Source organism: Heptranchias perlo, chromosome 23 (genome assembly GCF_035084215.1).
Source record: "Heptranchias perlo isolate sHepPer1 chromosome 23, sHepPer1.hap1, whole genome shotgun sequence".
Classification (NCBI taxonomy): Eukaryota; Metazoa; Chordata; class Chondrichthyes; order Hexanchiformes; family Hexanchidae; genus Heptranchias; species Heptranchias perlo.
Window position 1 is genome coordinate 7,146,575 of NC_090347.1, and position 14,325 is coordinate 7,160,899.

The following is a 14,325-nucleotide window of genomic DNA, read 5'->3' on the forward strand; positions in this document are numbered from 1 at the left end:
CTGATACGAAACTAGGGGAACCTGCTTCAGCCTCAGCTGATGACACCTATTTACAATCCAAGGGCAGAGGCAGAAAATGGGTTCAGTGAGGCCTTGGCTGCTACCAGGAACATTGTGGAACAGATGATCAGAATTCTCTGGTCCAGGTACCAGAAACTGGACTTGTCAGTGGGACCCCTGGAGTATAATGCCGGCAGAGCTTCCAGCGTTGTAGTGGCTTGCTTCGTTCTCCATAATTTGGCCATTACAAAGCTTTCTGGAAGAAAAACGTTAGATTGGAACAGGAGTCGGCCATTCATCCTCGAGCTTGTACTACCATTCAATTAGAAATGGCTGATCTGTACCTCAACTCCATTTACCTGCCTTTGCTCCATATCCCTTAATACCTTACCTAACAAAATCTATCTATCTTTTGAATTTTTGAATTGACCCCTAGCCTCAACAGCTTTTTGAAGGAGAGTGTTCCAGATTACCACTACCCTTTGTGTGAAGAAGTGTTTCTTGACATCACCCCTGAATGGCCTAGCTCTAATTTTAAGGTTATTCCCCCTTGTTCTGGACTCCCACACCAGAGGAAATAGTTTCTCTTTATCCATCCTATTAAATCCTTTAATCATCTTAAACACCTCAATTAGATCACCCCTTAATCTCCTTTACTCAAGGGAATACAAGCCTAGTCTATGCAACATGGCCTCATAATTTAACCCTTTAAGCCCCGGTATCATTCTGGTGAATCTGCACTGCACCCCGTCCAAGCCAACATATCCTTCCTGAGGTGCGGTGGCCAAAACTGAATGCAGTACTCCAGATGCGATCTAACCAGAGCGTTATACAATTGTAACATAGCTTTATCTCAAGGAGGGTGGAAGTTAACATTCCATTGGCCTTTTTAATTATTTTATGTACCTGTCCACTAGCTTTGTGATTTCTGTACATAGACCCCTAAGTGTCTCTCCTGCTCCTTCCACAGTTCCTAGCTGCTTAGCATTTAGAAAAAGCTCTGATCTATCTTGGGTCCAAAGTGGTTGGCCTTACACACCCACTTTGAACTCCATCTGCCACAGTTTTGCCCACTCATTTAATTCCTCAATGTCCCTTTGCAACTTCTCCCATTTACACTGCTTACTGTGCCATCTAACGTGGTGTCATCAGCAAACTTGGATATACGGTGCTCTATTCCTTCATCCAACTGATTGATAAATATAGTGAAAAGCTGAGGTTCCAGTACAAATCCCTGGCGGTCACCACTGGGCACATCCTGCCAATTGGAATACATACCCGTTATCCCTTCTCTCGCTCGTTCCAACCTCTAACCAAATTCCTATCCATGTCAATAGGTTACCTGTAATTCTATGCACTTTCATTTTTGTTAACAGTCGCTTGAGTGGAACCTTATTGAATACCTTCTGGAAGTCCATATAAATAACATCCACGGACGCTCCCTTTATCTACCGCGTTAGTAACCTTCTCAAAAAATTCAACTAGGTTAATTAGACATAAGTTACCCTTTACAAATCCATGCTGGCTCTCTGATCAGTTCGTATTTGACCAAGTGCTCAGTCACTCTGTCCCAAATAGCAGATTCTAGTAACTTCCCAACAACAGACGTTGATTAAAAGGTCGACATCAATCATGATTTTCAGTTTCTGTAATATCCCTTTCCCAGGAACACAATCCAGGGACTTTGTGTGTGCAGCTGTTTTACTAACGATATACCATTGTTATTTGCATAGGTGGTGATCGTAATTGGTGTATATTGAATTTTTTTCCCTTTTTTTGTAGGTGTAGTTCAGGTGCAGCAGAAAGTTCTGGGAATCATTCCGTCAGGCACTACTTCCAGCCAGCAAACCTTTACTTCATTCCAGCCAAGGGGCGCCACTGTAACTCTCCGACAGAATGCACCGGGTACAACTACAACTCAGCAGGTACAGGTATTTATGCTTACTTACTATTATTGCACAACATGTAAATCTGTTTTGTTTTAAATACAGTCCCCACCGCTTATGGCGGGCGCAGTCGTGTGAACGCGATTTGCCTGCTATACGTGATGGCCGGTATAACGGGGTAGCGCTATTTCAGAAAATCAACAAGAATGTTCCTTCTGTGTCGCTTCATCCAGATCTGCAGGTTTAATCATACTGCAGTCAATTAACAAACTGTAACCCCACAACACTTAGAGGGGATTAGAAGGGCTTGAATACACAAAAGGTAATTGAACATTAACAAGGTGTTACATACTTATGTACGGGCATGATGAGCTGAATGGCCTCCTTCTGTGCTGTAAGTTTGTTCTTGCATTCAGTGCACCTTTACAAGGTACAAACTAGTTAGCACAGCTGTTTCTGCCCGAAATAAACGGAGCACTTAAGATGCTATAACCACAACTTTGAAATTGACATTAATGCAAATGGATAATGGTTATTGCTTTGTGGCTGACAAACGACTGCCCGTTTTGAATTCACGTTTTATTTACGAAGTGATACTTGTATTTCTCACCAGTGTGGGAGTTACACAGGTCTGATCTAATTGTTGAAGGTTCCAAATTGGGTATCCCTGATTTGAACAATTTAATTTGCTTAAATGTGCCTGAAGACAGTCGCTGGGGCTTCCTGGATTTTGATAACTTTCGACTCAATCCAAAAAGGAGTTGTCAGTCATACACAACTGAACCATCACACAGCATCATTACGTTTGAATTATGTAAGAGAGTTCATCTCTCAAGCCTGTAACCTCGGAGGCAAATGACCAAATCCCTCAACATTTGTATCGATTTAGGCTGGGGATGTGTAGCTGCTGCTGGTTTTTAAACGCTTCAGCGTTGTGACTGCGTTTAAAGGAAAAGCCAAAACTAGAAACTATAAAAATGTTTATACTACATACATACTTAGTGATGTGCTTTCCCAGAGTCAGGTAGCTCTGAAACTTTTCCCAGGCTAGACTAGTAATGACTAGTGTGTGAATGAATGGAGCCACTCTGGGATGTCAGTAGCTCCTGAAAATATATTAGGAAGGTACTTTGAAGAAAAAGTACCTCTATCCATCCTTTCTTTTTTTCTAAGGGATCAAACTCATCTTTTTTGGTCGGTCTCTTAATTCCGAGCCAGTAAAGTGCCATCTATTGTTTCCGTTTATCATTTCCCCTCCAGTATCACAGCCCTTTAAATCAGTGATGATAGGCTTTGGTACTGATCACTTTTGTACCATATCCGTCAAGGCTGGCCTCTTCGACACTGATAAGACTGGATTCTTTATTTTCTTCATAATATAGCTGCTTCTTTGTCTACAGTATTAAATGGGGTTACAATTCGGTGTTTGTTGCAGTGGTGCTGTGGGCATTTACAGCAGGTCTAATATACCACGCACCTCCAACAGAACCTGGGAATCATGTAGATGTACCGATTACACAGGTTGCCTATTATTGCTGCACTTCGCCCCTTTTCTCTCCTCCACCCAAAGAAAATTTGGGATGTTATAACTGAGAGCACTTTCCACCTCCCCAGACTACTATAATCCTATATTACAGAACTTGAAATGCCGTGCGACTGATTGGATTCATAAATAAATTCTTAAGTCTCCCAGGGTGGTTCCTGTGGCATATAACCTTATGTCTTTTTGGATGTCCCCCAGGCAGCTTCACTTTAGTTCAGACATACAGTTCATGGAGCATTTTCGTCCTGTCACAATCAAATAGTTATTGGAATCAACAAATTTTCAAGAATTTCAGCAGTTTAGGTGGGAGCTGGCTGGTTTTAAGATTTCTTCTGTTGGGCAATTGCTCTTAAGAATTCTGAAGAGTTCTTTTGTGCACATGCTCTGGTAATACTGTGCTTTGGCATTACCATTTGCAAATTACAATATTTCAATGTTTTATGCCAGGTTCTCACAACAGGAGGAGCGACACAGATACGGCCTGGTGTTACAGTTATAAGAGCACCTTTTCAACAGACAGCAGCCATTGGGAAAACTATTATCCGTACACCTTTGATGGTACAGCAAGGTATACTCCCAGCCAGTAGGTTCATATTTTATACTTCTCAAATTGCCAGTATGATACATCAACCGATCAATTAGTGCTTCCCATCCATCATGCAGGCTCAATCATCTGTTCTGTTTTTGTTTTGTCGCCTTCTCTCTCATTTTACACTGCTGTTACTCATATTGCAGCCTTGTGGCTCTGTTCTGCTTCACCTGTAGGTGCCAGCAAGCCTGCTGCTCCATGTGTTTCTGGGCTTGACTTCGTTTTCATAATCCAACAGCTCAGATTTTGTTGGAGTTGGGATGAAGGAGCGAGAGATTAATAGAAACAAATTTTAATTTTTATACTTTTAAAAATATTAGCACAAGAAGTTGCTTTCTTGAGCAAATCACAGCTCGGATTGAAGTTCTTGACAAGTTTATGAGCATGCTTGTATTACATTAATATAGATTCAACATAAGTAGCAAATTCCAAGTAGACAGCTCAACATGAAGCCCACTTCGTGTGTCTGGGCCATGTGTTTCCAGAAGGTGGGCAACTTGCTTCAAGGACTGCAACCATGTCCCTTAAGTTAGGCACAAGCGATCCAGAGATGAGACTCCCTCCAAGTTTCCGTCTGCTGATCTGGCTTCCACGTAATGCCACTCCACACCAGTCTGGCTGAGCTCAGTGACTCAGCAACAATGAACCTATGCCCTTGTTACTTGAGGACTAGCATGTTTAATTTTCTGCAGCAAATACACAAGATTCGAGATTTTCAGTTAGATATATCTACTTAGTTTTATCTAATCTTTCAGGTGCACATATTTAATATGCTAGTTGAGTGTTTGATGGTGTAAGTATGCTATACTTCCCATTACTTTTCCCCTTACAGCAGTTGACTAACAATAATTCTGATGCAACTTCACCACCACTTTGAACACTGAGTGACAATACTGAAGACTAATAGTTTTTATTAGAATTATATGACTAAAAAATGTCTGATTTGTCAACTAAACTAAATTCTGGTCAGTCGCATTATGGTGCAGTGGTTTAATGTACCAACATGTTAGGACCGATATTTGGATTTGCAATCTTATCAGCTGAGCTCTCTCGGGCTGGGGGTGGTGGTTGGGGGAGAACTGCTTAAACAGTAATTGTAAATAGAGCAATACATATACCATATCAAGAATTTGTTTAGATGCGCAAGTCTATACCAACGTTTGAGTAGGCATGCGTATACACTTACTGTGTGGAATGGAGTATATTATAACTATGTACATGTATTTTCTGGAAAGATTGCCTGTTCTCTGGTACTGAAGTGTGTGTGATAATTGCAATTGCTCATTCTGTTGACTGATGAGAGTTCATTGCAGTCCACGCCTCTTAGAACGAAGCTAAATATCACCTTTGGGGCAGTTTTCTAGAAAAACAATGAACAGAAATGCTTATCCTAGCATTTCGCAATGTGATTGAGTGTTAAAAAATGAAAGACAGTGCCAAAATGCCCCCCCCTCCCCCGCCTCCCCAAACTCTTATCTCACCTGAAGTTGATCACTTAGGAATTGTTCCCTGAGCACTGGCTGCCAGTACCACACCCAAGTGATCGATCTTCGTTAATGAGCCTCGACAGTGTCTGTTTGGCTTTTGGGTGCATCCTGGCCAAGCTCAATCTGTCTCCTCTGATATTCGTAACTGTGCATTTTCCTCAAGGGTCACTGGTTAGTGATTAAAAGCAGGAACCCTGGTTTTTTAAATCCCCACCCCGTAACCCACTGGTGATTGAAGTACTAATTGTAATGCATGGTTTTGTTTTATATGAATGAGCTTTTATCCACTTTCCTCATTTGTGTGCCCTGTTTGCTTTATAGGCCCTCGTTCAGTGACAAGGACGTAGGAATCTAGACTCTGACCATCTCATTAGAATCATAGAATTTTACAGTGCAGAAGGAGGCCATTTGGCCCATCGTGCCTATGAAAAGAGCTATCCACTTCGTTCAATTCCCTCGTCCTTTCACCAATCCCCTTTTTTTTTCCGAAGTATTTAATCACTTTCCTGTTCTCTTTGATGTAGCTTCATAATGGGATCTGTCAAAGGGCTGTCAGCACTCTTCATACTGTGTAAACCAAGGATGGGTATTTGTTACGTTTAAATTAATTCAAAGTTGAACTAGATTTGCTAAAGTTTGGACTATTAGAATAACACTACTTCCAATATTGGAAGCAGAGGAACAGAACGTTGATTATAACAAGGGACTGACTGAACCAGTCATAATGGGCATTAACATTGCTGCTCTACTTGTGTTCCAGCTCAAAACCAACAAGTAGTCACTCAGATTATCCGTGCACAGCCAGTAACAACTGTGTCAAGTGCGGGTAATTTGGTTCAAAGTTCAACCCAGAAGATGGTGACCGCTCCAAGTACGTCTATGCAACCTATCCAAAGTCGGGCTGCCACGCCACAAGGCCAGCAGGCAGCCCAGCGGCCACAACAGGGACAGGTCCGATTAACGATGGCACAGCTCACCCAGCTCACACAAGGACAGGTAAGAGTTGCGTGGTTTTCAACATGACTAGGAATACTGCACTATATGAAGTGCAAAAACATTTTTTAAAGAATAAAATCTTGATTTGCTAGCTTAACTTTTACATATCTATAAATCAAGAGGGCAAGTAGCTTATTTAAGGTTTCTGTTTGGAAGGGAAATTTGATTGTGTATATTTTAAATTTACTTGAAACTGCTGCACCCAACTGTAGCAGTCTATCTCACTTGTACACATCCAGTTGGCCAAAACCACTGCAAAATTTTGACTAGCTATAAACAGTCCACTTACACCCCTCAATACTGTCCACTCCTTTAGTCCGTAGCAGCTTTTCCATAACACCAACATTTAACATGTTCTCTTTGAATTATTGCAATGTAAGTTGAAGTTCCTGCGGATTCCAAATCATTAGAACCGTTCCATGTTTTAAAGATTTTTTTTTGGAAATAGAATAGTTTTAACAGAAAACGGTTGTAATATTTTTTTAAGTATTGTTTTGAGAGTAGAATTCTTCAAAATCTCACTACACTATGCTAAATTGATGTGTTTCGGTAACATTTTGAACTTACCAAATGCTTTTATATTGATATTCAATGTCACCCCACTATTAAAATTGATGTGCCTCATACGCCACAAAGTTTGGGAGAGTGTGACTCTTAAGCAGCGATGTACAGCATTAGATTGAGTGAGACAGTCAGGTTTCTTCGCGAGAATGGAGCCAACCCATAAGTTCTCACAGGACTTGGCAGTAGTGTGAGGGGTTAAATTTCTTGGTTTATGCTGTATATTTATTAATTCGTCATTGTCCACATGCTGTCACTTAGTAATTCCTCCTACAGAAATACAGAGGAGAGTAGTAAACAGAGGCTATTTTGCTAAAAATGCAGGTACACGCTGATGCTGACAAAAATGTTTCAATTGGTAATCATGCTGCCGTTCTTGTTGCAGAGTGGAGGTCAGGGATTAACTGTGGTGATTCAAGGGCAGGGGCAAACTACTGGACAGCTTCAGCTTATCCCCCAAGGAGTATCAGTAATTCCTGGACCAGGACAACAGCTAATGCAGGCTGCCATGCCAAGTGGAACTATTCAGAGATTCCTCTTCACACCTCTGCCAACAGTAACGGCATCAGTTGCTGCAACAACAATAGCTGCTGCGACAACAGCAGCACCAGGTAAGGCAATTCTATTGGTGTCATTTATTTTCAACATTTTAGCTAAATGAAGTAGCTTGGTAATAAATGCCGATGTAATATGTTCTCAAAAAGTCAGTTTCTAAATGTTTTATTGAAACTACACCATCTATCACATTATTATTCACAATGCAGCCAGTCAGCAAATTACTGTTAATCATGGACAGCACAGGTCCAATAAAAACATATCCCTCAGCACCAAAATGATGCTCGAATACTAACTCCTCATTACATTTGTGTGAGATGAATATCTACTAACATATTGAATAATTTCACTCACTGCTAGAAATTAACTTCTCCAAATCATTGTACAGATAATGTTGCTGTTTATTGTATAATTGGAATGCTGGTTTTATTGCCTATTATGTATCAATTACCAATCACCTACTTTCTAATTATGTATGTAATTTGTGTCAGATGCTGTATATATTATGTTTAATCTTGTTCTGCAGCTGCAACGGAACAGAAACAGGTACAAACACAGGTACAACAAATACAAACCCCAATCCAATCACCACCTCAGCCTCCACCGCCTTCTCCAGTTCAGACTTCAGTTGCCTCTCAGCCACCATCCTCCATACAACCTGTCCAAATACAGCCAGCGCCAGCACAAACACAGCCTGTTGTCCAGACACAAGCTCAACCACAAGTTCAAGTTCCTCCACCAGTCCAGGCTGGGAATCAGCTAACTGTACAGTCTCCACCTCGGCCTCAGCTGCAGGCCCAGCAACCTCCAGCCCAAGTTCAGACAATAGCCCCTCAACCTCAAACCCAAGTTCCGACTCAGGTGGCAGCTGAGACCCAGACACTGCCTCAGCTCCCTCAGGGTGTGGTTCAACAACAAATCAAACTCCAGGTCCCTGTTCAGATTCAGCAGCCAGGTCTGACTGCAGCCCAGCAGATCCAAAATGTGGTCAGTGTGCAAGCAGCCAGTGTCCAGGAGCAACTCCAGCGAATCCAGCAGATCCGTGAACAGCAGCAGCAGAAGAAACAGCTGCAGATAGAGGCGAAGAGGGAGCACATGCTTCAAACCACAAACCAAAACGAAATCATTCAGAAACAGGTAATAGCCGTATTGGTTGAGAATGAAATGTATTTACTGCATACCTTAAGTTTTGTTTTGGTTACACATCGCATTAGCATTGCCACTTATGAAATATTGCATTCTGCCATTCCTTCATAATCTGTGTGTGTAGCAGCCAAGCTTCTGGGAATTGCTGCCATTACTTGTAAATCAAGATAAGTAGAAAAATGTAGCAATATAGTCCTGCTTTAAATAAGGAATTCTTGCCACCCTAGCAGAAAGCTGTTCAAAATTTAGTTCCTTGTTTATTTTCTCAGTTTCTCTCCAGAGCACCTGTGCTGCAACCTTTGCACTGGCAGGTGCACAGCAACAGCATGGGATGACTTGCCCTTTTTAGAAAGATCATTCCCTTCACTCATTGCCTTCCTCTGGTGTGGCCAGCACTAAGAATTCATCTTATAAAGAATCACAATTACAAACCTGCAACCTACCAATTTGTGTTTCATCTCTCTCTGAAATGAGCTTTTTAAATGAAAATTATTGGAAGAAAATGGACTGTATATTGGTCATTATGAATCTAGGTATAGTCAAATAACACTGCATTTTAAAAGCGGTTCAGATGGGCATACTTCTGATGTAGTTTGATGTTTTGAATCAGTCTAGTTTACTTAATTTACGCATATTCCCTCTTGTCTACTTCTCCCACCACATGCAATATTCAGGCTCCAATGACACACTAGGAGAAGGTTTCCCCAGGCTGTCACTACACTGCACAATGGCTGTCCACCCAGTCATGCTATTTGTAGGTTTTCAAATGAAACCTGTGAAAGAAATTAAAACTAATTTATAATTGTAAACTGAAAACATACAAGATTTTTGCAACTAATGTTTAAACTTGATGGTCAAATGATCAGTTTGTGGTGCTTCCTCTGTTCAAACCTACTAGATGAAGTCATAAATTGAACCAACCACTCATGGGGGGGCTCTCAGTGTAATTAGTGGAACAGTGCATTTTACTAAAAAGTAGCCACCTGGAAGTGACCCCTTCATTGAACTTATGTGGTAAAGAATGCCCACTGAACTGTTTTGCCCTGTAGACTTGAATGTCACTTGCATGACATCAGCTAGGTACCTCTGCCATACTGTAGTGCTAATGAATGAGTTGATATAGTGCTCCAGATGTTAGCAAGAAGTTTGTCCCCAGAACTCATGCCTGTCACCCTATGCTGTCACTGCCTGTGAGTGTCGTGCTGGTTGAATTTCCTGGTGTGTTCTTGTTTTCTTTCCCCTTCCCTCTCTTTTAGCAAAGTGCCCAAACTTTGCTCATTCACTCTTTTTCTCTTACCCCACCCACCCCCACCACCACACAGTAGAGATCAAACACTTCCCATGCTTACTATGTGTTTGTTGCTGCCATCACTTGGGAATTATTTAAATGTTTGCTACCAGTCATTGAAGTTTGAAGATGTTTTGTACTTTTTGTCAAAGTTAACTGTTTGTTCTTGTTATTAAGGTGGTAATGAAACAGAATGCTGTGATTGAGCACTTAAAGGCGAAGAGTAGGATGATGTCACCTGCTGAACGGGAAGAAAACCAGAGGTATATTTACCAAGAGAATAATGGGTATTTGGAGGGGGTTATGAGGCTGTAAACTAATTGAAGAATTCAAGGGGTGCCTATCGGTGCAATTTAGAATCGCCATCTGTACCATGTTCACAATTTGAACATTTGTTTTTTGCCATGTTTTTGTTTGTGGGTTGCAATAAGCATTACATCATTGATGTTTGATTTTAATCTGTATAGACAGTAAATATATTTAGTTTAGTAAAATTAATATTGATTGGCTGGTCAGTGTTGATTAAAGGGGACAGGAAATATTTTTGTTCCCTGTACTCCCCTGTTTGAAACAAAGTAAAATAATTGAAGAAAATTTTGCACAACATTTTTGTAAAAACTTTACTTTTCTTACCCACGAGTAAATCCTTGAGTCGAGCCTGCCTCTCTGTTTGGCCGCCCCTGACATCACTGATAGATGTTGGCTCCATAGAAAACATTGGGGGGCTGCAACTTTGCTCCACCCTGAAAACTGATGCGGAGCTGTGCAATTGCAGGGAATGCAGATTACCTGGTTTCCCAAGATGCTGCAGCTCCAGAGTGGCTTAACTCAATCCAAAGTTGCAGCCCTCACTATTAGTTTTCTATCGAGACTACCAATTGCTGACATCACTAGTGCAGCCTAGCAGGCAGCTAGATTCAATTGGGTCTCCCTGTGGGTAAGAAAATTCTCATATCTGTTTTATTCCCATAAAATGAACTACTTTGAGCAAAGGATACTCTTCCCCATTTCATTCCCTCCTAATCTATCCCGTTGAATTTGGCAAAGACACTTGGATTGAGGAACAGGTTCTTAGAATTTATGTAAAAGAGCTTAGCGTTCTCTTTTGTTGCAAGTAAATGCCAAATTCTTGATTGCCGTGAGAAAAAGGTGAGATAAAGCAGAACAAAAGTGTTTATATGAAATAAAATGGCTTATCCTGGACTGTGTATTAATGGTTGGACTTGAACGATGCAGAAAGTTTACATGTGAAATAGAGGGCACAGCTAATTAAAGCACTTGGCTCTAACCTGATGCTTTAATTGACCCTGTTCTTATTCTAACAAAATGCACTGGTGGATTATTCACTATAAAATGCTGTAAGCAATTACTAAGGATTATAATGTGCCAGCCTTCTTTGTCATCCATTACTAATAAGGAGTTTCTCATTGAGAGAGTACAACTTGGTATTGATGGCTGTTTTACTGGGTTTTTTTTTACATGCGCAAGAAAAGCTTGAGTTTTGGCTTCTTATAGGAGAAGTTCTATTTTATGCTGTGACACAATTCTATCTGTGTGCTTTTATATAGCATATATGTTTATAATATAAATAAAATTAAATCTGAGGGAGTTACACAGCTATAATTTGGCAGTAATAATATTTAATTGAAATCCTGAGATTGAATTACACGATCTAATGTGTCCCTCACAGGTAGTATTTGTGTTAAGTAGTATATAGTTTTTTATTAAACAACAAAACTTTACTATGTTACAATTAAGCACTGACTTAAGTGTCTGACTGGTAAGTCTCATGAATGTTGGGCACTGATGGGATGATGAAGTAAAAGGAAGACTAGAATATAAACTTATACATCCTATTGTCATGACCTGTGAGCAGGTATTTTGTGCAGAAATCCCTCTGCATTGACATAAAATGCAAGTCTGTTCTGAAGTTGTCTATCCAGTGGATTTAAAATGTAAAATAATAATGAGAGGTAACCAGTGCCTGTATAGTTCATTCCCTTTGGAATTGTGTGAGGATTTCCCCTTCAGCATTCTATTCCTGAACCTGCTGAGGTCTTGTTTCAAAAAATACATCCTGTATGTTATCTTTAAGTTGCTTTTTCTAAAATGGTGTACCATATTGTACTGACCAAGAAAGTTCCAGGTTTGATCCCTTAGTTGTGATAATAGCTGCAAGGACTATGCAAGGGTCTAGCTTCTGCTTGGTGATTTCTTGCAACAACACAACTGAGATTGACCACAGTAGCCTGGGAGATCACAGGGAAAATGACCTGTTTGACTCCTGATTAATTATCATCAGGACCTTGAATTGGAATATTTAAGAGATTACTAGACTCTGTCTTGTTGGGACTTGCATAGATTTGACCTGATTTTGCTCCAACAAACAATCTCAAGGTTGGTAACACTATGATAATCTCTCCCCATCAAATATTTGGCTAATATTCTTGCTGTTGGAAAATAGTTCAAAGTCAGAGAAATCCATCACACAGCAGCAAATTAGATGTTTTCACTGCAGTAAAATTTCTGAAGGAGTTTAATCAGCCTGTGACACTGGGAAATGCAAGTTGTTAGCGCAGAATTGAAGTTTTCTGAACCTGTCCATCAGCTGGTGGTGGTTTGTAATGCAAAGAGATTATATTATAAGGAATTTTTTTTTATATTAACAATATCTTGCAAAATATTTCATGGAGCGAATGGTGTAAATCATTGGAAAGTGCATTTGAGATCTGTTTCACTTTTTTTTCTTTCTCTTTGGATCCAGAATGATTGTGTGTAACCAGGTCATGAAGTATATTCTGGATAAAATTGACAAAGAAGAAAAGCAAGCGGCAAAGAAAAGAAAGCGAGATGAGAATGTGGAGCAGAAGCGCAGTAAACAGAATGCCACCAAACTATCAGCGCTGTTGTTCAAACACAAAGAACAGTTGAAGGCTGAGATCCTAAAGAAAAGGGCATTGTTAGATAAAGAGCTTCAAATTGAGGTGCAGGTATGGGACAAATAAGCATCAACTTAAGTTTGTTTACAGTGTTAAAGAAAGAAAGACTTGCATTTGTTTCTCATAGAATCATAGAAAATAGGAGCAAGAGTGTAGGCCATTTGGCCCTTCGGGCCTGCTCCGCCATTCAAAATTATCATGGCTGATCGTCTAACTCAGTACCCTGTATCCTGCTTTTTCCCCATATCCCTTTAAGCATTAAGAAATATATCTATCTCCTTCTTGAATATATTTAATGACTTGACCTCCACTGCCTTCTGTGGTAGAGAATTCCACAGGTTCACCACCCTCTGAGGGAAGAAATTTCTCCTCATCTTGGTTCTAAATGACATACCCCGTATCCTGAGATTGTGACCCCTGGTTATGGATTCCCCAGCCATCGGGAACATCCTCCCTGCATCACGTTGCTGCATCTCTCAAAAATGTCTCAAAGCACCTCATTAGTTTGAAGTGTAGTCACTATTGTGACAAACATGGAAACTATCATTTTTGCACATAACAAGATCCTACAATCAGCAATGAAATGAATGATCAATTTAATATTTTTGCTGATGTTGAGGCAGAGATTTTGGCCAGGACAATGGAAGAACTACTTGCTCTTCGCACAGTTCCGTGGTGCTCAAATCTCTCAACAATTGAAGTACCTAGAATTATAGAATCTTGGAGCACAGAAGGTGGTCATTCAGCCCATCTTGCTTTGAAAGAGCTATCCAATTAATCACATTCCCCTGCCTTTTCCCCATAGCCCTGCAAATTTTTCCTTTTCAAAGATATATCCAATTCCCTTTTGAAGTTATTGTTGAACCTGCTTCCATCACCCTTTCAAGCAGTGCATTCCAGATCATAATTCAGTGTGTAAAAATATTTCTCCTCATCTCCACTCTGGTGCTTCCGCCAATTATCTTCAATCTGTATTCTCCGGTTACTGACCCACCCATCAGTGGGAACAGTTTCTCCTTATTTACTCTCAAAATCCCTCATGATTTTGAACACCTCTATTAAATCTCCCCTTAACCTTCCCTGCTCTAAGGAGATCAATCCCAGCTTCTCCGGTCACCACATAGCTGAAGTCTCTCATTCCTGATATCATTCTGGTAAATCTGCTCTGCACCCTCTCCAAAGCCTTGACATCCTTCCTAAAGTGTAGTGCCCAGAATTAGCCACAATACCCCCGCTGAGGCCTAACCAGTGATTTATAAAGGTTTAGCATAACTTCCCCGCTTTTGTACTCGCTGCCTCTATTTATAAAGCCATGGATCCCTTTTGCTTCTTGAA

At 40.5% G+C, this 14,325-nt stretch overlaps 1 protein-coding gene across 12 annotated transcripts in view; it reads left to right on the plus strand.

Annotated features, from left to right (window-relative positions):
* bptf (bromodomain PHD finger transcription factor) overlaps positions 1-14,325 on the plus strand; it is a 130,085-nt gene that overhangs the window by 97,102 nt on the left and 18,658 nt on the right. For 7 of the 12 annotated variants that reach the window (XM_068003911.1, XM_068003900.1, XM_068003904.1 and 4 more), the window contains 7 exons: positions 1,783-1,931; positions 3,877-4,012; positions 6,266-6,501; positions 7,448-7,673; positions 8,144-8,754; positions 10,229-10,314; positions 12,816-13,041. In XM_068003911.1, the coding sequence (XP_067860012.1) occupies positions 1,783-1,931; positions 3,877-4,012; positions 6,266-6,501; positions 7,448-7,673; positions 8,144-8,754; positions 10,229-10,314; positions 12,816-13,041 (1,670 nt within the window). The remainder of the gene's footprint in view (positions 1-1,782; positions 1,932-3,876; positions 4,013-6,265; positions 6,502-7,447; positions 7,674-8,143; positions 8,755-10,228; positions 10,315-12,815; positions 13,042-14,325) is intronic. The other 5 variants (XM_068003903.1, XM_068003912.1, XM_068003913.1 and 2 more) reach the window with 3 other exon arrangements.